The 21,995-nt window shown below is 41.6% G+C and overlaps 2 protein-coding genes across 2 annotated transcripts; both read right to left on the bottom strand.

Moving 5' to 3' along the window:
- Positions 1–622: 622 nt before the first annotated feature.
- Positions 623–7,304, bottom strand: adap2 (ArfGAP with dual PH domains 2). Its single transcript, XM_087840278.1, has 11 exons — positions 6,981–7,304; positions 6,386–6,510; positions 6,192–6,283; positions 5,862–5,950; positions 5,513–5,625; positions 4,181–4,330; positions 3,988–4,071; positions 3,827–3,889; positions 3,443–3,520; positions 3,124–3,352; positions 623–1,007 (listed from the first exon to the last, which is right to left on the bottom strand). Exons 1-11 carry the CDS (start codon positions 7,066–7,068, stop codon positions 979–981), a joined length of 1,140 nt encoding a protein of 379 aa, XP_087696404.1. The 5' UTR covers positions 7,069–7,304; the 3' UTR covers positions 623–978.
- A 441-nt stretch (positions 7,305–7,745) lies between these two features.
- On the bottom strand, positions 7,746–19,271 carry atad5a (ATPase family AAA domain containing 5a). The gene is made up of 22 exons (XM_006791574.2): positions 18,925–19,271; positions 17,705–17,768; positions 15,783–17,605; positions 15,604–15,679; positions 15,349–15,498; positions 14,708–14,840; positions 14,356–14,616; positions 14,129–14,277; positions 13,786–13,936; positions 13,290–13,598; positions 12,959–13,055; positions 12,775–12,857; positions 12,553–12,689; positions 12,291–12,468; positions 12,036–12,188; positions 11,721–11,942; positions 11,573–11,637; positions 11,280–11,469; positions 11,032–11,165; positions 8,860–9,686; positions 8,602–8,760; positions 7,746–8,377 (listed from the first exon to the last, which is right to left on the bottom strand). The coding sequence occupies exons 2-22, from the start codon at positions 17,753–17,755 to the stop codon at positions 8,299–8,301; spliced, it is 5,427 nt and encodes a 1,808-aa protein (XP_006791637.2). The 5' UTR covers positions 17,756–17,768; positions 18,925–19,271; the 3' UTR covers positions 7,746–8,298.
- Positions 19,272–21,995: the final 2,724 nt, after the last annotated feature.

Below are 21,995 nucleotides of genomic sequence, written 5' to 3'. Positions count from 1 at the left end.
TCCATCCATGTTCTTCCATATTCAGGGTTGTGATTGGGCTGGAGCCTGTTCCAGCTGTCTTGGACAGGTCACCAGTCTATCGCAGGACTGAGAGACACATGCACACACTCACAGCTAGGGTCAATTTTTTGATACCAGTTAATCTAATATGCATGGCTCTGGACTGTAAGAGTAAGCCAGAAAACCTGAACAGAATCCATACAGACACGGGCCTTTACCAGGTTAAATTCATGGATTCGGTTTGATTTCTAATTTTATTTTCTGTATGTTTGCTGTGTTTATGGAAGCATCAAGTCAAATAATGTTTTATAAACGTTATTGTGTTTTCGAGCTCATGTTCAAATTTTCATTGGATGGATGTAGTGAAGGAAGACATGCACATAGTTGGTGTGACAGAGATGGATGCAGATGGTCCGCTTTGGCGACCCCTAAAGGCAGCATGAGAAAATAAAAAATAAAAAAGCAAAACTAATTGAGGAACAAGAAAGAGCAAGCACCAAAATGGCATTAATTTAAAAAGCTGTGATATTGTGACATAATCTTGATTCATTAGCACCATTTCTAATAAGTGTTTGCAATTTGTCTGCACATGGAAATAAAAACCTTGCAAAAAAGACACCATTCAAAAAAAAAGACATTTATTTTGTGGCCATAGTGTCATGTAGCATCTTCACTTTCAAATATAAATGTATCCACTCATTAAATATCCAAAATAAATTTATTAAAATTTAGAAATACATTCATATACAGCATGGGTGTACCCAGTGATATATCAATGCTGATCAGGTGTTTAACAGCAGAATGCATTTTATGTAAAATGATAAACACATGTGAGGCCTTATTTTAGCATTAGAAACAGTGTCAGTTGAAGTGAGCGTACTGATGCCCTTTAATGCTCTGTACAGCATGAATCAGTCAGTACTGAGAGTCAGTGCAGCTGACAGCAGGTCTCTGTTCTCTCGCTTGCAGCTTCATCGATCATCGCTTATACTTCATGACGGCTTCGGCTGGAATAAGAAAGAACATCATTAGAGCTTAACACACTAACGATCAGCTACTACAGCTTTCTATAAATAATTACATATGTATATTAAAGCTGTAGCAGGGAGGCCAGATTGCTTGAGGCACTTTGCTTTTGCACTGTAACGAGCTACATTTAGAGGATAAGCATGCCATCTAAGGGCTTAAAATATTACCTAAAAACGTACCAACACCATATTTGAATGTGCTAAACAAGCCCAAAAATACATAACTGTAATAACACAAGATGCTTTTTTTCTCTCTGCCTCTTCTCAGACAGACAGAAACAGCTACAGACAGACAGCATGTGTCTTGCCGCTGCTGCACACTATATCTTAAGTAAATACATGTCAAGGTTCATTCATTGAAACCAAATATAACCCCAGTTTAAAAAGTAGATGGGAGTGTGTTATGTGAAATATAAATAAAAACAGATTCAAATGATTTGGAAATATCAACTTAAACACATATTTTATTCACAGTAGAACACAATAGATAATGAATCTTTAAACTGAGCAGTATGTGGTTTAGCATACTGGATGGGAGCATCCAGTATGCTCCAAACTGCTAAACATTTTTTCTGTTTTGGTCCTACCATGTTAAAAGCATCAGTTATTTCTCAGTGTACTTGGTGGCTGTAATGCGTTGAATTCTTTAAAAAGGAGGACAGTCTGGGGTAGTGGTATCCATCCAAGGATACCAAGCAATGGATTCAAGCAATGGATGGTACTCCATCCATCCATTGCTCTAAAACAGGGGTGGGGGAAGTCCAGGCCTCAAGGGTGGTCAGGTGTGTTGACCAGGGTGATATCTAAAGTCTGCAGGACTGGCCATTTAGGCCTGGAGTTCCCCCACCCCTGCTCTAAAACCTGTATGTATTTTCAGCATTAATGCTGCCTTTCTAGATGCGCAAGCTACCAATTCCATGGACACTGATGTGCCTCCATACCATCAGAGATGCAAGTTTTTGAACGGAGACCCTTCACCTTCAGAGTAAAGATTGCACTACTGTAATGGAACTGGTTGCAGCAGTAAAGCTGGAATTTTACTTTGAAAGTGAAAGTTCTCCATTTCCAGTTTGTGTTGCACTTTTTAAGTTTCACTGGAGCTCAGGCAGTAGTTAGCAACACTTATCAAACAAAATGTCATCCCTGCAAGTCCATGTGCTAGCAACAAGAATAATCATGAAGAGATTTTTAGTGCAGATCCTTCATTGTGAGTGTGTCACCTAGCAACTACTCGCCAATCAGGGAGGGGATACACATTTTTCCCTAGTGACCATTGGTTGGCCAATCAGTCTCTAGGCCTGGGTGAGTGAGGCCTTAAAAAACTGAGGTCCAGAGAAGGTGGCAGTGTTTTTGAAGCATAAAATTTTTTTTCTTTACAAAGTAAAAGGAAAAAGGCAAAATTGCATTTTTGCATGCAGCAGTGAGAAAACCATAAAGCGCGACCAGAATCATGACTGGACCTAAAGATAATGGTCATGCAATATAGGTTTTCAGCCTCGTCCTCTTCATACAGAGTCTTTTATAACATTTTGTTCTGTGAATGAAAAATTCCTCAAATTCTTTGCAGTTGCAGTCTTTCAAGTGTTTGACTAGTTCCAATCCCCTTATAGGGATTGAAAACAATCCCAATGATGGATTAACTGGTCAGTAATGGATTAAATAGACAATAGACAGTATTTTAAACTATTTACTGTCATCACTCTCCATCACATGTTTGTTTTACAGCATTACACAACTTTTCCAGTCATTTAATCCCCCTCGCCCAACTTTTTTGAAATGTGTTCCTGCCATTTAATTCATTAAATTAAAAATGAGCAAAACCCAACACATTTTCCCAGTTTCAACATCATAGATAAGAGATAAGATTTAAAATTTGTGCAAAATATGTCATTCTGCTTTTACTGATAATTTCCACAATGTCCAACCCTTTCTGTAAAATGGGGTGATGGTTATGGGTTGTGCCTGTGGAGGATTAATTAGTGGCAGCGCGTACAGTATTTAGTTAATGGAGTTCAATTTTTCCTCTGAATACAAAGAAAAATAATATGGAAAATTGGGCACCAGCATATTTAAAGCACACTGAAGTCTTGCTTACTGGTATAATCCTGGGGTGACATGGGTCTGGACAAAACCTTCCTGAGCGCTTCCAGCCACTCCCTCTGGTCCCTCTCCTGCTCGCACATGAAGACGAACTGTCGCTCGGGCGTTTCCACCATCAATCCGCACTTCCACTTGTTTCCCCGGGCGTTTAGCGGGACACACTCCTTAACCGAGTAACCTTTGCACTCTGTGCCGATAAAAATGGCCCCTAGCTCCTCTGCATCCTACAACAAGAAAAAGCACGTGACTCACATACTTCATAGGTGTACAGTGTGGGGTTAGAGCGAGATTGAAAAAAGAGGTAGTGTCCTCACCAGACAGCCTTTGAAGTAGAGCAACTTCCTGTTTTGAGAGTCTAAAATGAACCACCTCCTTTTGAATGACTCTGTTTGCTGCGTACAAAATAAAAGAAAACATTTGATTTAAAAAATAAAATGTGCATTTGAAAAATGTGCTCATCCGACTTCATTTCCTCAAAACCTTCTATCGCAGAAACTGATTCTTAAAAAAGAAAAAAGATTCGAGCTGCACGCACATGTGAGTCAGAGTCTAAAAGAGGAACAGAGACACATTCAGATGTACTGATCACACATAATGTAGTCACAAACAACTTTGCTGGTGAGTGTGAGTAAAAATCAAAGTAGAAGAGAAATAATATGGGCGTGCGAATGACGCTCGAGTGACTTCAGTGAGCTCACCGTAGGCCCCGTCTTTTCCATGTAACCCTCTTTGAGGTAGTTTCTTGTTATCATTGGTAACAACTGATGAAGACACAAGACAGTAAACATGTCAAATACTAAAATGTACAAGCTAAAAACTGACATACAGCTGGCTTAAAATGAAATAGTTTGACACTTACTTCTTCATCGCTTCCTGTCGGGTAGGCCGTCTTCAAGTACGCATAGCGAGCGGCTCGAATCGCATTGTACCATGTGACTATTTCCTGAAGTAAAGCAAAAACAAAAACTTTGAGCTTCTATTAGAACCACAAAACAACATATGAGACCTACCAGGTGTTAATATTGATGCTATAGACGATCATGTCGACTGACTTCAGAACGCTCGTGATAAACATAGAGGTTCCTGGTGTGATCCCCGTCTTGGTAGGTGATCTGCAGTCCGTTAGAATGATTGATCTTCTCTGGCTGAAAGGTGGCGTTCAGGTCCTTGATGGATATTACAGCTTTGGGGCCTTTAGACTCCTGTAACAAATACACAAGGGCAGTTCAGATTTGGAGGCTTTGTGCTGCTGTTTTTACACTTGTCTGAGCCATGCTGGCTGCAAGTAGTGATCACCACAGGCGCATAAAAAGTGAAGGATCCCTGGTTGAAGCCCAGAGGGAGGCATAACAGGAAGGCATCCAGTTTATACAGCTGTTGTTGCTGGGAAAACTGGATCAATGTCACTTAGATCGAAACTGCTCAGCATCAGTTGGAGCACAAACATTCATGATGTCCAGAGGATGAATCCAAATTACTTTAGTGATCTTCTCACTTTCCCTTTAGTTCTTTTTTAACTTTCTTTTACGTTTATGAGACCTATAGTGAAACGAATTGCGTTAAAACTCTTCTGAAACTCTACACCTTAACCGTACATGCTCCTTTCTAGAAATGTAACTGCATGCCGCCATTATCACAGCTGCTCAGGTTTATCTGTGGCGTTGACCAGTTGAATAGGCTTATGTCATAGGCTCCACATGGATTCAGTGCAGATGCAAATAATATAGATAAGGCCCCGTAATGTGTAAGGGACACCTCATGTGTGCAACTTTTTATTATTGCTGCCGTTATCTTGTTGTGAGCCAGTTATTACCCTGATTTTCTGCAATAAAAATCATCCAAGTTTATGAATTTCAGATGGAAACATCCACCATATATCGAAGTGAAATTAGTCAAATAAATCCTAAGATAAGACTATTGCTTCCACAGTGTGTCTTTTATCCCATTTCCCTCCTTTCACCTTAGCTGGCCATAGCAGATGGCTGATTATGGTAATAACCTGATAATCTGATAAGCATCTGTGGACGAGTACCAAAAATCTCCTTGTTTGACCTTTAGCGGTAAAACTAAAACCAAATTAGCTGAATTTCCTCCGATAAATGGTGAACGTCTGCCTTTATAGTTGCTGGTGTATGTAAAGCTATAGGAAACTGATTGACTGATTCTAAGGTGGCTTTTCTGCTTACAATAGATCTTTGAAGAAACATTTGAAGTTGTGTGTGCAAAAGATAAACAAATAGCTTAGATACAAGATAAAATTTCTTCAACATAAGCAATGATTACGCCATAATAACTACACATCTTGCAGTATTTAAGGGTCATCGCTCTTGGTGATTCATGTTCTAGCGGGTGGTGTAACTGTGTCAAAGCTGCAGGGAACTCACATCTTCTTTGTTGTAGTAGCTCAGGGTGAATTCTCTCTCCGACAGCACAAACTTTCTCTTCAGAAACTGTGTGTTGTCTTTGCCTTTCTTCAACAGTATTCCTTCATAGAACCCTAGTATGAATCCAAGAGAGTCACAGGGGAATAAGAAAAAAGGTTTCACTTAAAATGAAAACCTTCTGGTTGCTCAAAGAGACAGTGGCTAGATTTCACTTCCTGGATGGTTCATTGTGCAAAGAACGGGTTTTTCTGGCACAGTTCTGCATGCAAAGAACAGGTTTTCCTTTACCCCGATACTGACAAGAATGTAAGCCCCAAAGAGTTCATAAGTAAATCGTTAAAAAAGTCACCTGTGGTGTATGGCAGCGGTGGATACTTGGTGTCTCCTGTGAACTCCTTTCTCTCGTATTTAGCACGGATCCACTGCTCCCTGAGGATACTGTGGATCACAGTGAAAATATAAAAGTATTCACAGTTCAATAGCAAAGTGCTCTTATAAAAACCTGGATCATTGAAGCTTGATTTAGCAGCAGAAATTCATCTATATTTCACTTCTACAGCCAGAAGCTCTCACTTCTCTACTTTGTGGCTCTGCCTCGTCAGCAGTCTGGTATTACACATAAATGATTCTGCCATGGCGACAGAGGTTGGTAAATATCATCATCCTGGAAAAGACCTACTTGCAGTCTTCCCGCTGGGGTCGATAGTAGTACGGTGGAACAGCTTTCTCATATTGAGCCTGGGCCCTGGCATTGCCATTGGATTTCATGAACTTCCATCCCCCAGAATAAAAACACACACACATTAGGATTACACACAGACACAGTCTGATACAGCAAAAATAGAGGTGGGTGACTGATAAAACAGTGATCACCTCTACTAGTTTGTCCTCCCAGAAGTCCAGCCTGATAGATTTGACATGGCTGGACAGGCTGCGGTGGATCCCGGAGCAGTTCAGACACACAAAAATTCCCAACTTGTAGGAGGCCCAGTCCGGTTCTGGGAGAGGTGAGAAGAAGAGACATGAGTCAGATAAATACTTCTTCCTGCCACTCTATTAGGAGGTTAAGAACATATACAAAATCTAATCAATCATTTAAGATTTCCACTGAAATCTGTAAATGTTTAGTTCACAATTAGGCTTCATCTATGCCCGGGAAAGTGACTTTTTGAGTTTTTAAGTATTAAGTTTTCAAGTTCAAAAACAGGAAACCCTTTTTAGCCCCTCAATGTCAGCCCATCACCAAGCTTTAGTCGTGATGGACATGCTTCAGGGTGCACGCGTTCATGCAGGGCAACAGTCTTTTCAAGCCTCAGAAATAACATTAACAAACCGGTTAAACTGCATGAAAATAAATCAATGAATCTGAATATCTCGAGGCCTCTGAGTAGTACCCGCATATCAAATTCGGATCCGCGCCTCACTTTATTTCGATAACAAACGTACCAACGTTTATATATTTGCTTACCGGGCTCGCCGCAGTCAGCGCACCGGCTGTTGTCTGACTGTTTCACCAGTTCCAGTAAAATCTTTTTGTTCCGCTCACGGTTTGCCATTTCTCTGCACAGTCAGGCTCATACACTGATGGATCCCGCGGTTGAACTTGAGCGTGGCGGTCACATGGTTCGACAAACAACAAAAGGCGACTAAGAAAAAAATTAAAAAGAAAGAAAAAGTGGAACTTGCGACAGAAGAGCTTTGGATGTCTCAACGCGAAGCGGACCGCCTCCCCCTGGAGCGCGTCCAGCTGCGAGCTTGTCACAGAGGGTGCTCCCTTTGATTTTTTTTTTTTTAAATAAACAATGCACCTTCGTGCACAGAGCACACCTGCTACTCTCTGTGATGAAGGTAAAGAGGAAACTAACCACAAACCGGTCTGCCCGCCGCGCAGATGCGAGCACATCAGCGCGCTGCTAATTTACACGGAAGTCTGTTAAATTTAGCAGATTTATGACACCTTTAGGCTTGTTTGGATGATAAACGTTTATTGCTGTGTAAGGAAATCCCCACTGTGGTGAAGAAAGTGTCCATATTTAAAACATTAAAGAGAGCAAAATGACTGATGATGTCACAGTAAGCTTTGGATCAAGAGCTGCACGTCTTTATTAACTGTATGAACCAAAAAAATAATAAAAGAAATAAATCAGTGACAATTTACACAAATACAGAAGCAAGATTTATTTTACATGTTAATCTCTTACAGGTGGTGTAAAGCATGGAGTGCGTGAAGTCGTTTTGGTTTTTTTTTAAATTCCTTTAATTGTAAGTTATTGTGCAGAAAGATGTGCTTGGCTGCAGACATCTGAAGCTGCCAGACATGCATGTGCACTTCGATTCAGTAACTTACAAATTATATTTTGCACACACCCACACACGAGGGACCCCAGGGGCTTAGTAAGAAAAAAATTCTACTTCATAAAAACAGCACTTTGCAAAATAAAAACCACCGATACGCATCCCTATAGAGCACTACTGTACAAAAATATAAAGATGACAAAATTGTAAAATTTTAGTTTTTAGAGCACCAAAAGATGACACAAGTGAGGTTAGTTAGTTGTCCGTCCTTTAGCTCAGATTAAATCTTTACTATTCAGTCGCCTCTATGTTGGTACCAATGTGGAAGCGGTCCTCTGTGCTCATGCGCCTCTCACCGTGTGCTCTGTCACCATCTCAGAGGATGACACACACTTATTTATTTAGATCTGTACACCAGTCCTTCTGAGAGCCAGAGAGTACTTATTGGAGGCCTGTGTGTGACTGGAGTCCAGTCTGGTCGTCTTTGTGTTTTAGGGGAAATCTTCAGCGAGCAGCTGTAGAGTCCTTTTTTCGAGACCCAAGTGGATCGCGTCGAGGTAGTGCAGAAACCTGGAGGAGGCGGAAAATAAACAGCTCAGCATTATCTGTGGACTCATATAAATGACTTTGCATTAATGCACCACATTTTATTTTATTTATTTGTAGCCTCATATTCAAATGTGACAAAATGAAACCTCACTACCACCATCGTCATCTTTACCACATCCTGCCAACGGTTTGAATCCAAACCCGCCACCGCTGACCAGCTGAAGGAGCAGCAATTCTGTCCTCACCTTCGCTTAACTTTGCCTTGCTCCTTAAGCTTCTCAGATCTGCAGATGCAGCGCATGATTGGTAAATAGTCCAGAGCAGCTGGTGGACTGTTGCCAAGAGTACCAAACACTCCTTTCAGCATCAGACTCTCCATCACTTCTCTCCTCCGCTCAACCAACCTGGAAAGCAACACCGGACATCAACGTCAGCTAAAACCATTGAAACTACTTTTACACGTTTGTTGGGCAACGTGGCATTTTCTCAGGGTCCAAACTCACTGTGGCTCTGAGGGCCCGTCCTGTGTGAAGCTGAAACATTCCCGATGAGCAGCCACGGGGAGGCTGAGCTCTGCTGCAGCCTCTTTGGCCAGCTCCCCTTCCAGCTGTCGTGTTCTCTCCAAAGCCTCCTCTGCCGATACCCGGAACTTGCGGAAGCTCAGAGCCTCGACCGCCGCCTGGATCTCCAGGCCAGTTGCTGTCATCGAGCTCCCTCTTTCGATCTCCACACTTGACTCGTCTGTCATCCCATCTTTTATGACCACACTTACAGATGACAGACCTCTGTGACTGTCAGCCCTGTCGAGCAACGAGTCCATGTAGGACATGCTGTCTAAGAAGTCTGCTATTGATTCCAGACACTGTGACACTGGGAGGCTTTTTAAGCGCTCCTCAGGAGTCAGTGGCTTCCTTTTAGCCCTTTCTGAAGCTTTGACTTTCTCTTTGGCCTGAGGAGCGTTCTGAGGCTTACAGAGAGAAAGAAATCTATCTTCTGAGTCTGAGTCAGAGTCAGCTCCAGCTTGGTCAGGTAGATTGTGTCTCCTCTTGTTCTTCCTCATCCTGTTAGACATTTTGACTGGACTGTTGCCGTCTGAGCAATCAGCTGACTCTGTCGATAGCAGCGTGGATGACGGTTGCTCTTTCGGACTGGCAGAAGGCTGGTCTTGCGATACAGAAGCACACTGCTCTGGGTTGCGGGTAGAGGTAGTCAAATGTGTGAGCGGCAGAGGTAAAAGGATCTCCATGTTCGAGTAGAGCAAGTCGACTCCACGTCGTTTGCAGTCCGTCAGCAGCTCCCAACAACCCGGCTCCTCCACCAGACTGTGGCTCTGCAGAAACAACACACACTCAGTCATACTGGACACGCTTAACTCCAGCTCAGCTCAAAGTGCTGTGCGAGTCCTGCAGGACTATAACAGCATTTGAACTTTCAAACCAACAAACTGTGTCTACTTTTTCCTCCTGTTAAAGCCAGACATTATTCAAAGTGTGGGGCCATATAAGCGTCCAATACTACTCTTCAAAATAAAATTTTCACCCCTTTAAACACAGCACATCATTCTCCTTATTGTCCCGATTGATGATTTCACTCAGGAAATCATCAATCGTGGAGGTGATACGAGGAGCTGGTGATGTGTGACCCAAATGTAAACAAAGGACTTGAACCGTTGCAAGGTGCTCTCACTTTCGGCACTCCATATGAGAGGAGGAGGAAACAGGGGATGGAAATTATTGATGTGGTTATGTGGTAGCTGGTTACAAGGCACAGCATGTGAGGTAGAAATATATTTTTCTGTTTTATTACGTGAAAATATTGTGCATCTCCTGAAGAGTTTTAAGGTTATGTTACTTAGGAAGTGTGTCATCACTGAGAGCAGCTTATTGGAAAAGAAGGATGAAGGATTTTTATTTACTGACACTTTTAACTGCAGCATCCTGCAAACATCGATACGACAGTCCGCGTTTCTTCCTATATCGTCCACTCCTTGATTTCACAAAAACATTTTTCCCTACTGGAATCAGAGATTCCTTTGGTGTAATTTAATGTTAGATAACAGAACGATGTCCAACCTACTACTAGTTAATTCATGTTTCTGTTTGTCACTGCAGCCAAATTACCTGTATGAGATTTTAATAATATTGACTAAGTCCACACTACAGATCAGGGGTGTCACACTCATTTGAGTAAGATCAAAGTTTGAAACTGCCCTTTCTGTCAGTGTACAGAGATTTAACTACACATTTAATCCCTGAGTAATCTGCATTTCAACAGAAAGAAATCTGTCACTGCGACTCTTTGGGCTTAAATTTTAAGAAGTAAATGTGTAAACCTATAGAAATCTATTATCTCATTACTTTAATGCAGGATGAATGGCCACAGGGAGCTCTTTATCAGCAGGAAAAGCTACAAAATGCGTGTAATACAATTAAAAGTCTGACATTTCTGTTCTGCTTCACACTTTAGTTACAAACGAATGTGCCAGTTAATGTGCTTTTATTTGATAGTGTATTTCCATACATCTAAAATTAACTTGAAAGAATGAGCAGCCTGAAGGTGAGTAAACTTTCGGTGCCCCTCGAGTGACAGGAATTGTTGCCTGAGTACCAGAGCCACAATCCATTAATAGACGTGACTGCCTATTATGCACTCTGTGTGCTAAATAAACAATTTACCTTGAGCAGCTCCAAAACGTCTCTCTCTTGTCCATTATTGAGCAGGCCAAGCTTGCTCTCAGTGCAGCCAGTGTCACAGGGAGGCAGGGTGGATTTGTCTGCTGCCTCTTCAGCTTCTGGCTTTACTTCAGTTTCTAATAAAATGAGGGAGAAAACACTTTTAGAGCGAGTCACAGCTACAGAAAATTATTTTATTATGCAAAAACAGAAGGTATTAAAGCTCAAACTGTCCCTGATCATCTTCTTACCATTTTTGCCCGTCGGCACTAAAGGCCTTGCCCCGTGGCGTGCGCCTGCACTGCGAGTCCAGAACTGCAGCTGCAGCAAACTCTGCCTGATGTCGCAGCCGTTGAGTCTGAGCAGAGACCGGATGTCCGCGGGGTCCGTCCTCATGTCCTCAGCCAAACACAGCAGCTGCAGGTAACTGCTCACGTTTAACTGTAGCAGGAAAAAACCAAACAAACAAAAAACCAAACATGAATGCTGGGCTGAATGACTCCATCAGAGCCTACACAATCACGCTGAACAACCCTCCACTCACCAGAGATGGGGCCTTGAAATGTATCTCCTCAAAGGTTCCATCAAACATGCTGCTGAAAGCCGGATCTACAAAAACAAACATCATTTAAACTCAATATGCAAACAGTAGATAAACACACCATTAGCACAGGCCACACTGAAAGACTAACCACTGGTCGTGAGGACGACTGGCCTCTTAGTCGTCGTCATGAACGTCTTGATGGCAGCTAGAAATCCAGAGTCCTCGTCAAATATAACATCCACTTCTTCAAACAGGATGAGCGACGTTGGCGTCTTCTTGCTCTGTTCTTCGCTGCCCTTCTCTTTGGGAGCTGGTGGTGATTTCACAGGAAGGACAGCCTCATTGGCTTTCCCAACTTTCTTGGAAGCAGCTGGAAGTAGAAATGAAAGAATAAAGTCCCCAATTAAAACCCTTCATGCAGGTTTTATCATCAAAGAAGATTAAAATTTACCCGTCTGCTTACCTTTTGTAGTGTTTAGTGGCTCCTTGGTGCTGGACGCCGCTGTTTTAAAGAATTTAGCTAAAGAAACTGGAGTCAGGCTTCCTTTTTTAACACCTCTGGGCGACTGCGGTTTCCTGGGGGAGGAAACCACCCTGCGAGGGGAGTTCAGCTTTCCTGAAAGACATGGAAGACGATCAGAGAGTCATCTTGTAATATTCTCATGCAGATTGTGCAGAATGTAAAATTTAAAAAAGAGAGAGTGATATTTTCACATACTTGGAGAAGATCCAGGCCTGAGAGAGCCGGTGCTGCTGCTCGTGCCATAGCTGTTGAAGTATGTGGGTTTGTGGGCATTGACCCCCTGACTATCCACCTGATGTGACTGAGTGGCTTCTTTCAGCTGGGACAGAATAAGACGACCACTTCGCTGCGATGAAGCATTCACCTCAAACACCTGAAGAGACAATTTAGGAACTTAAGTTATCCAGGTATCCATCGAGCAAACGCATCGTATCAGAGTCACGTGACACGTCTGTACCTTGAAGCCCAGCTCCTGGGCACAAGCATACACTGCAGCAGTCTTTCCTACTCCGGTGGGTCCTGTGATCAGCACTGTGTTACACAACATGTCCTCTCCATCCTGGGAGTCGTCCTCTACACCGTCCCAGTCTGAGTCTGGGGATTTAAAAAATCCATAGTTATAACAAACATGCAGCTAAAAGTAGTAGTTAAGATTTTTATTGTTGTTCTTATCTCTCACCATAGCTGCCGTCCTCTTTTTTCTTCTCCTTCTGCTTTTTTCTTTCTTCTCTGTCAGCACGGAGTTTCCATTCCTTCAGCCAGCTAGCCGAAAAAGAATATATAGAGTCAGTATATGATCTCCATACAGTGCAGATTTGTTTTTTTAAATGAGAGGCACAGCATTATAAAAACGAGTACAGTACCTGTGCAGCCTCCTCACTGAGGCGGTGTTGCCTATGATGTCACTGGAGTGTTGTGGTAGATATTTGTCAGTCCAGAGCACATCCTCCTTCACCACATCTGTAGGAAAAAACAAAACAAAAAATACACCAGACTGAGTTTCAGATTTTAATCTGAGGATTTATATTTGCAATTACTGTTTTTCTTTTTTTGGCCAGTTGGGGGCAGCAGAGAACAGGCTGTAAAACAAACTTCATCTCAAAAGCGGATAAATACTGATATATACTGAGAAGAACTACAGACTCCTTTAAGGCAACAGCAGTGATTCAAACACACACAGAAAAGCTACCAAACCTTTTTTCCCAGTGTCCTCTCCTGAAAGCAAGTCCTCTACTATGCACATGCTGTCATCGTCAGGTGGGATGGGAGCAGCATGGAGCGGTGGCTTGGTTTTCTCTGTCGCCTCTTCCTCCTCTCCTCGCCTGGATCTCAGAGATCGTCTTGTACGGCCTCCACGCTTCGTTGGCTCTGCTGTGGAGACGTTCTCCTCTGAATGGTTGGATCGACGCTTTTTAGCCACCTTTGCCATATTTTCTCCTTCACTCGTTCTTTTCCTCTTCCCTCCCGCTGGTTCAGCTGCATCTCTGGTCGCAGCCTCTTCTTCTGAGAAAGTAAAATTCAGTATTTGGTCAGGATAATTCAGGACAAGCACATTTGTCCCATTTTCACTCAAACAAGGTGAACATTAATTACAGTCAAAAGGACTAAGCAGACTGTCTTTTTACCCTAAAACACACAGCCACTGCAGTTTAACACGTGTCCTTGTACTTATCTGCTTATAGACACTGACCTGAGTGTGTAAATTGCTTCTGATGGTCAGCGCGTTTCTTCAGGAAGCGAGCGATGAACATCTGTGCAGGGAACTGAGGGTTGCTGGTGCTGAACTCCTCAACTAGAAGCTGACGAACACTTTCAGAGATCTCAGGTCTCCAGCCTGAACCCTGGAACCAAAACAAGTACACTCTTTATTTATCCCAGTACAATACAGCCAAAAGGGGGTTTTAAGCATTTTTATATAAACATCCTTTTTTAAAAATATAACATTGTTATTATACATGTGCCTTTAGATGGGAGGGATTACAGCTGGATATTAAGTGATGGGTGTTGAGGATCAGGTTATTAAAACAGCGTACCCTTTTACAAAAGCTCCGACAGGCTGGTGCAGTCTTCACACAAAGCGAGCCACTGACTGCTGGCAGAGGTTTGGATGTTTGCCTCCGAAGCTCTTTTAGCTGACACAGCAATGAGGACTCGGGCCATGGCAGACTCCAGAGAGAGCAATCTGTCGGTATGCACAGAAATTAGGCTTTGCCTTAAAACTTCAGTGTGATATTTGATTACTGAATATAAATATGCTTACCGTTTGGTGGTTGCCTGGTGTGTGTCACTAGCTGAAAGGAGGAACAGGAGGCAGAGTACGCCTCCTTCGTGGCAGCAGTCTTGGCTATCTGTTTTTTAAAGGACTCGGGCAAACCGCTCTTCAGGAACTCTCTGCGCGCCCTGAACTGCTCATCATCCTGCGAGTTCTCCGAGCCCTCGCGGCTGCTGTCATCAAAGATGGAGATCACGCCTGACAGCTTGCGAGCAGTCTTGTCTTGGCTGTGTGAGCCTACTCTGGAGCCTTAAACAAAGAAAACACATATCTGTTAGAAGATATTACAAAATAAATCAATAAATTACAGTTTTAGTTAAGAGGAAACTATAAAAACTACCTGAAGAGGCTTTGCCAGGTGGGGCGGCTTTGCCCAAAACATCATTCAGACTGCGTAAAGGCTTCTGGGTTTTCATCTTTTCAGGTTCTTTGAGAGGAGAGGCAGTCTGGTCATCGACGCAGATGACAGAATCCTGACAAACACAAACAAACAAAAACACAGAGAGCCTTTTTTATGGTGTTGTATTTTAAGTTTTACTCCAGAAAGACTCATGAGGGCGACAGCGAGGTAATATTTAGGCCTGATGCATTAAGACTGATAACTGTTCAGATTTTTATCAATTTTAAAAACATCTGGGTCAGTGGTGACTAATGACTGAGGATTTATGTTTCAGGTGGAAAGTTATGGCATAGGTTTGAAATAACCGCCCCTCTGAAACCTCTACCACAGTCAAATGTTCTCCGAGTAATGTCTTATAAAGACCCTTAAGGATTAAACTGAGTAAACATCCACAACATGACTGAGAAATAAATGTGTAGTTTAGTGTGTATTAACATACGTGTGTATTAGTTACGTTCGATTTTGTAGTCTCAGTAATCTGAGACCAGTCTGCCTTAGTTCTTGTTTACACAGTCACACAACACCACTCACAGCCTCATCTTAACACACACTTCATCTTCCTCGCTTGCCACTGACTCTACCTCATCTTCACAGTAGCTCCTCTTGATGGAAGTTCGCGATGAGCGCCTCAGAGAGCTCTTCTCCTCCAAAGTTTTTTTATTCTGCTGAATCACTTTGGCTTTTTGCACCAACCTCTTGGCCTGTTCTCTCTTCTTAGACTCACTCGATGTCTGAATAGGATGAATTAGAACAAGTGTTTAATTATCTTCACACCACAATTATGATGGTTTAGTATTTTTTCCCCAAGTTCACAAAATAAAAAATGCCATGCTTACTTTAGTAGGCAAAGACGCATTTATGCCTTCAGCCTTAGATGTGGAAACATTTTTACTGGATCGTGTAAATTTCATCCTAAAAAAAAAAAAAGAAGAAGAAAAAAAACATTACACATTTTTATTTTTATGTTAAAAATGGATAAGATCAGGAGGCAGATTAAACAAAAAACATGCGTCACCTGATTGGACTCTCTTTATCCTCAGACGGGCACATCAGCTCCGATTGAAAGACGCCATATTTGGACTTGCGGGTCTTTGGGGTGGACATCTTTATAGGGCCGTCCTCAGGATGAAGTAAAGCAGGAACATCAGTGTCCTTTGACTCTGTTTGAGTTTGTCTCCTGGTTTTTCTGAGAGGACTTGTTGGGGTGGTTTCAGGTGTTTTCTGCACTACGGCCTCCCGTCTGGATCTTCTCAGAGCTGGCATGGACGGAGATGTGGTGATGGGAGACTCTGGCCTTTTCTCCTCGACCTCAACAGTCATGTTTGGCGTTTCTTCATCAGCAGCAGCAGGAGACGCACTCACAGTCTCCTCTCCTTCTTTAGCTTTCTTTCTCCCCTTTTTAGCTGTTTTCTTCTTAGTGGCTTTCTTTCCTTGAGAGGGTTGAGATGTTTGCTGAACAGTCAGCAGACTTTCAGTTTCAGCTTCAGCAGCTTTATCAGCAGCATCCAAACTTTGCTCTCCTGGTTGCTTCTGCTTGCTTTGGCTCTTGACAGGCTTGGATTTGGAGCCGTCTGCAGTGGGCTGCTTAAAAGCGGCCATAAACTGCTTCCTCTCGACTTCACTGCACTTAGGAGTGGATTCGCTCTCGAGCACTGCCAGCTCTAGATCCTCCTCCTGGAGAACCACGTTGGATTTCCGTTTGGTAGTCAGAGAAGGAAGCTGGTGTCCAGCCTCTGCGAGAGAAGGTGAGAATCTCTCTGCAGGACTACGCCCACCTTTTTTCCGGTTGAAGATGGAAGCCAACTTTCCCACTGCTTTGCTTGGTTCTTGTTTTGGTGAGACGTGCACTTGAGCCTGGATGGTGACAGTTCGGGGTGAAACCTGAAATGATGGCGACTCCTTAGGAACCATGTTTTCTTCAGATTTAGAAATATCCAGCTCACCCAAGTTTGTTTCCTTTGTCTCAGTTTTTATTTTACGGTCATCATCTTTTACTTCTTCATCTTCTCTGTCCTCTTCAGCCTCATCCTGACTCTGACTCCGCACAAAATCCTCAAAGGAGATTCTTACTGTGCTGCTGTTCAACTGAGAAGAGTCATCAACATTGACCTCCGTGCTTACATCACGGAGAGAGTTCTCAGTTTCTGCTTCTTTCTCCTCTGGCTCTGACTGCTTTGCCTCTTGTTGCTGCCTCTTCCTGGTATTTTGTGGTGTGGTTTTAACCTGTTTTGCTTCATACTTTGAGGGTACAATCGGAGACAACTCAATAGTGTTTAGTGCTGTTTTAAGTTCAACACATTTAGAACCATCTTCCTGATCATCATCTTTCTCAGCCTGCTCATCCGTGATAATCTTAGTGGCATTTCTCTCTGATGTTTCTGCAGGAATGCAGCTCTCAGCACTAAGCTGGGCCAGTAGAGCTGCTGTATCGCTGCCAAGGACTCCAAAACTTTTAACTGCATCTACAGCCTGGTCTTTGCTTTCATGCGATTCTTGTACAGTCACGCAACTTGACTCCTCGGTGGAACTGACACCTTCAGCCCCCACAAGTTTCCTTGCAGCTTTGCTGGTTTTTCGACCCCGTTTCTGAGACAGCTGTTTTACCGTCTCCGGATTGGTGTGTTTTTCTGCAAAATGAGGCCTCCCTGCTTCTTTAGTTTGCTCTGGTGAGCTGGTTTTCTCTTTACAGGATGGAGCCATCTTGCGAAAGTAGTTCATGATGTTGTTGGAACGTGGAGGAGAGAAGGGTTTCTCCACAGGCTTAGGCACAGGAGAGAAATAGTTGGTGATTGTTTTGACAACAGGACTGCCACCATCTTTGCGAGATTTCTTGCAAGGCTGCAAAAGAAAGACAAATTTAATCAAAGATAAAAATGCGAGGCAGTTAAAAATAGTTGGTGCATTTGATGCGCTGCTCAAATCAGAGTCATAACACACCTGGCTGTCAAAGTCCTCAATGACAGAAGGCATAGCCACAACACCAGCCATTATCTGACGAGACCTAAAGCAGAAATAAATAAAACACTGTTACACACAACTCTGCAGAAGAACAGATCAGCAAAGACACATCAGAGATTCAGGTGAAAGTTTAACTGCTTTCCTTTTCCCAGGTGACCCATCCTGTCACCTGACATTTTCTAATTTTCCCTCATACTGATTCCTGCCAAGGAGCCGTCTCTCCTCCTCTGTGACTTTACCATTTTTAGAGAAAATAATAACTAAAAGCTACAGGTGGGACTCACCAGACACTCCATAATATGATATTATCACAATCTTTTTTTTTTATTTTTGCCGAGTATTTCATTGACTTATATTGAGATCTTTGAACCTTTTGTTAACTGCAAATGATGTCCTCAAAGTTAAACTTTGTAAATATCCAATATTTACAATAACCAACAATAAGTCAGTGTTTATAAATTAGATGTAACTATTTGCAAACCTTAAACGAGTAATGGCAGTCAGTCAAAGTCAGACTGACTGCAAAAAGGTTGCCTCCTACTAGGCAACCTGTGCAATCAAAATTGGTCGTGAGTGGGCAATCTTTAGTCACCACAAGTTGCAATCAGTCGCTGAATGTGAAAAATTCACTACAATCACCAGGCAGCGAGTCTGGTGGCAAGAAAAAAAGGACCCGGAAAAATAACAATGGGGAAAGAAAGGGGGGGGGGGGGGGGGGAATGAAAATCAACAATTAAAATAAAGCTATGTGCAGGTTAGTTGTACCTTATATGATGCATCTGCATTCAGGTATGTTCTGGATGATTTAGCCGTTTTCCTTTTATTTTGTTGCGCGGATTACGAGTGTTTATTATGTTTTGGCATTGTGATAAAAGCATGTGGTATTTACATTCAGAAATATTAATAATTACTTTAACACTAAGTGTATTTACAAGTGATAACACAAAGCCTTTCCTTTTCTTTAAAGCGGTGGTCTGTCAGCGCTTTTTGTTAATGTCACGACAGCCAAGTAGAAGTTTTGCTAAAACACTGTCAGTATGAAAAAGCTAATAAACAGTAGGCTCACGTGTGTGTTACTTATGGTGTTTGCAAACAACAACTAAGCTGTAAAATGATATTATTCCTGACATGGCGCCCAGGAACTTCCAGGTTTGTGCGACACAAGAGAGAGAAACCACGTAAACAAAGGAAACACTCACCGATGAAGCCGAACCGGAACTTGCTGCAAAGGTTTGTCATTCACGTCTACGACTGACTGAACAAACAACTAAACATAAAATCATCGTGTGAGTCTGTTTGTTGCCAAAAGAAATATGTTACTGTAAAACAACAAGCTAGCTGTCTTCGCTAGATGCTAGTCTAAAAGCTTCCCACAGATCCCAGAAGTGCTCCAAACATTTGCCGGCGTGTCAGACAAGTATATAAGAAGGCAAAGTGCTAAAATGTTACACGGATATTTTCCGAACTGCTCCGAAACCGAACCAAAGGTTCGTATTTCTTCACATACTGCGGCTGTTTCAATAGCGCGCCAGTTCGGTTGTGAATCGAGAGCGCGAAATATACACGACCTTTGGCATGGCGTCAGTCCACCAATCACAGGGAAGAAAACGCCTCCGTCATCAGCTGTCCTAGTCCGCCCATAACAAAGATGGCGTGTGGCGTCGCCTTTAATGGAGAGGTAAAATAACGACAGCTCCCTCTAGTGTGAGCATTTCACGTTTCACAAAATTATATCCCATCCATCCACGTAAAAGCTATTAAAATATAATTTTTTTGTGTAAATTACACTTGGGAGAAAAAGCTAAAGCTAGTTGTTAAAAAAAAATGGTTCCAAAATATTTAAAGTACAAAATAGATCAAGAAGCTGTTTTTTTTTTTTACATTTTATCCCAACTTCTTGATAACCATATTTCATGTCAAAGAGTTACAATTCATTTTCTAATTGTGTCTTTTATATTGTTACACCATTTTTTTCATCACATCAATATGTTAAAGATGAAGAATAATAAATGTTTTTCCCCAAAAACATATCAGCAACCCTGTTACTGAAGCTCATTTAACCTGGATAAGGAAGAGCAAAACAATTCTATGACCTGAAAAGAATGATTGAGTCACGAGGAACAAAGACCAGTTCACTTTGGTATATTTTGTGCTTATCCAGTCTTTTCAGACTCGACTGAGGGTCACTCTAACCTGTTACCCATACAACCAAAAGAAGGCAAATTAACTTCAAAGTTTCCTTCCTTTATTTATATAACTATATTCACCCAGACTTTCACAGCCTACTGTTCCCCTGTCAGTAAATTTTTCCAAGAAAACACTAATATTAGCACAGATTTAAAACCCTGTCACTAAAGAGAATAAACAAAAATTACAAACCTAGAAGTTGATCCTGTTTTCCTGGACTTTTTCAGTGGAAGAACCATTTCAATACTCATCCAAGTGAACTCTTCACTCTCAGTTGACTGCAGGTTTCCCCAACCTTTTAAACAGTACATTTGCATAATAGGTGAAACTAACAATGTCTAACAATGGGCAGTTTCATGATTGTACCATTGATTGACCATGAGTATCATTCAGAGAGTTGGGGAATGGACGCAATCACAGCATTGTAAGTTGGAGATAGAGGTACACTTAAGGGGCCTAGATATCTTTCCCCTTTCATGTAAATGAACTGTGTTACTCTCCGTCCCTCTGTTCCTCCCTCTCCAGGACGTCCACATCCTCCTCATTAAAGAAATGGCAACTGGCCTGTTAGTGTACATAGACTGGGGAAGTATAAATATATATCTGGATCTCTTCTACAGCATGTTTTCGGTTCTGTCTTCCTTCTCTCACCCCAACCGGTCGCAGCAGACAGACGCCCCTCCCTGAGCCTGGATCTGATGGAGGTTTCTTCCTGTTAAAAGGGAGGGGTTTTTTTTCCACCAGTCGCCAGTTCTTGCCAATAGGGGTCATATGATTTTTGGGGTTTCTCTGTATGTATTATTGTAAGGTCTGCCTTAAAATAAAAAGCACCTTGAGGTGACTGCTCTTGTGATTTGGTGCTATATAAATACAATTTTTAAAAAAATGATTTTTGAAGGGGCTATATATGTGAAATAAAGATATGTTTATGATTCTGCATTTTATATTATATTATATTTTATTATATTATATTATATTATATTATATTATATTCAACCGTTTCCTTCTTAGTCACTTAAAGTATGTTTATAAAACTGTTTATTGTTATTTATTTATTTTTACAATTTCTGCTTCCCTCTTGGCCAGATCTTTCTTTTTTAAAAAAAGACATTTTTTATGTCAATGACACTTTTTACCCCGATAAATAAAGGATATGTAAAAGTCTCTGCTAAAAACTGCAAGCAGCCTCTACCTTGTGCAGCAAAGAAGCGCCAGACCATCACACTACCACCACCATGTTTGACTTCCAAAAGATGAATCTTTTTTCTCGTCAGAATATTACTTTATATATAAAATTTTAATTTAATATTTTTTTATTTAATATATTTCTTGGGCGAATGATACGAACCTTTGTGTTCTTTTTGCTCTCCCATGGACGCTATTTTTCACAGTCTTTTTATTATTGTTGAATCATGAACTTTAACATTGACTGAGGTGAGTGAGGCCTGCAGTTCTTTAAATGTTGTTCTGATTTCTTTTATGACTTTTATGCTCTTCTCCATTTGTCGATAATGGCTCTTTTGACTTTGTAACCCTTTCTAGACTGATAGATGTCAGTGACTTTATTTCTCAGCTATTTCTTTAGGCTGTGTTATTATATGTGGTGCTGTTTGAGAGCTTTTAGCCTACTTCACTTTATCAGACAGTTTCTCTTCCTTATGGTGATTTCATGATTCAACAAGTCTGGCAGTAATCAGGCCTGGGTTTGTTTAGTGAAACTGAACTAAGCTCTCACTTTGTCGTACAGGATCAGGTAGGATTGGACAACTTTCTTACCTTAATAAAATAAATAATCACTGTTGTCTTTAACCAGGTTACTTTAGCCTAATATCAACATTTATTTTACCATCTGAAACATTTAACAAATATGGAAAGAAAACAAAAACCAAGAAATGAGGAAGAGGCAAATACTTCTTCACAGCACTGTTTGCCTGAACTGATTTTAAAAAGAATATCAAAACATTTCTAAAGTAAATATTTGGTGTTTCTCTTTTAAAAAGACTTAAGAAAACAGCTTGTAGATGATCAAAACTGGTTCTTTGAGTTCTGCCTTTCCTGTTCTTTGTTTCACTTTAGTTAAACA

This window comes from Neolamprologus brichardi, chromosome 4 (assembly GCF_056152115.1).
Source record: "Neolamprologus brichardi isolate AB-2024 chromosome 4, ASM5615211v1, whole genome shotgun sequence".
Classification (NCBI taxonomy): domain Eukaryota; kingdom Metazoa; phylum Chordata; class Actinopteri; order Cichliformes; family Cichlidae; genus Neolamprologus; species Neolamprologus brichardi.
This window is presented reverse-complemented; position numbering and strand designations above follow the sequence as displayed.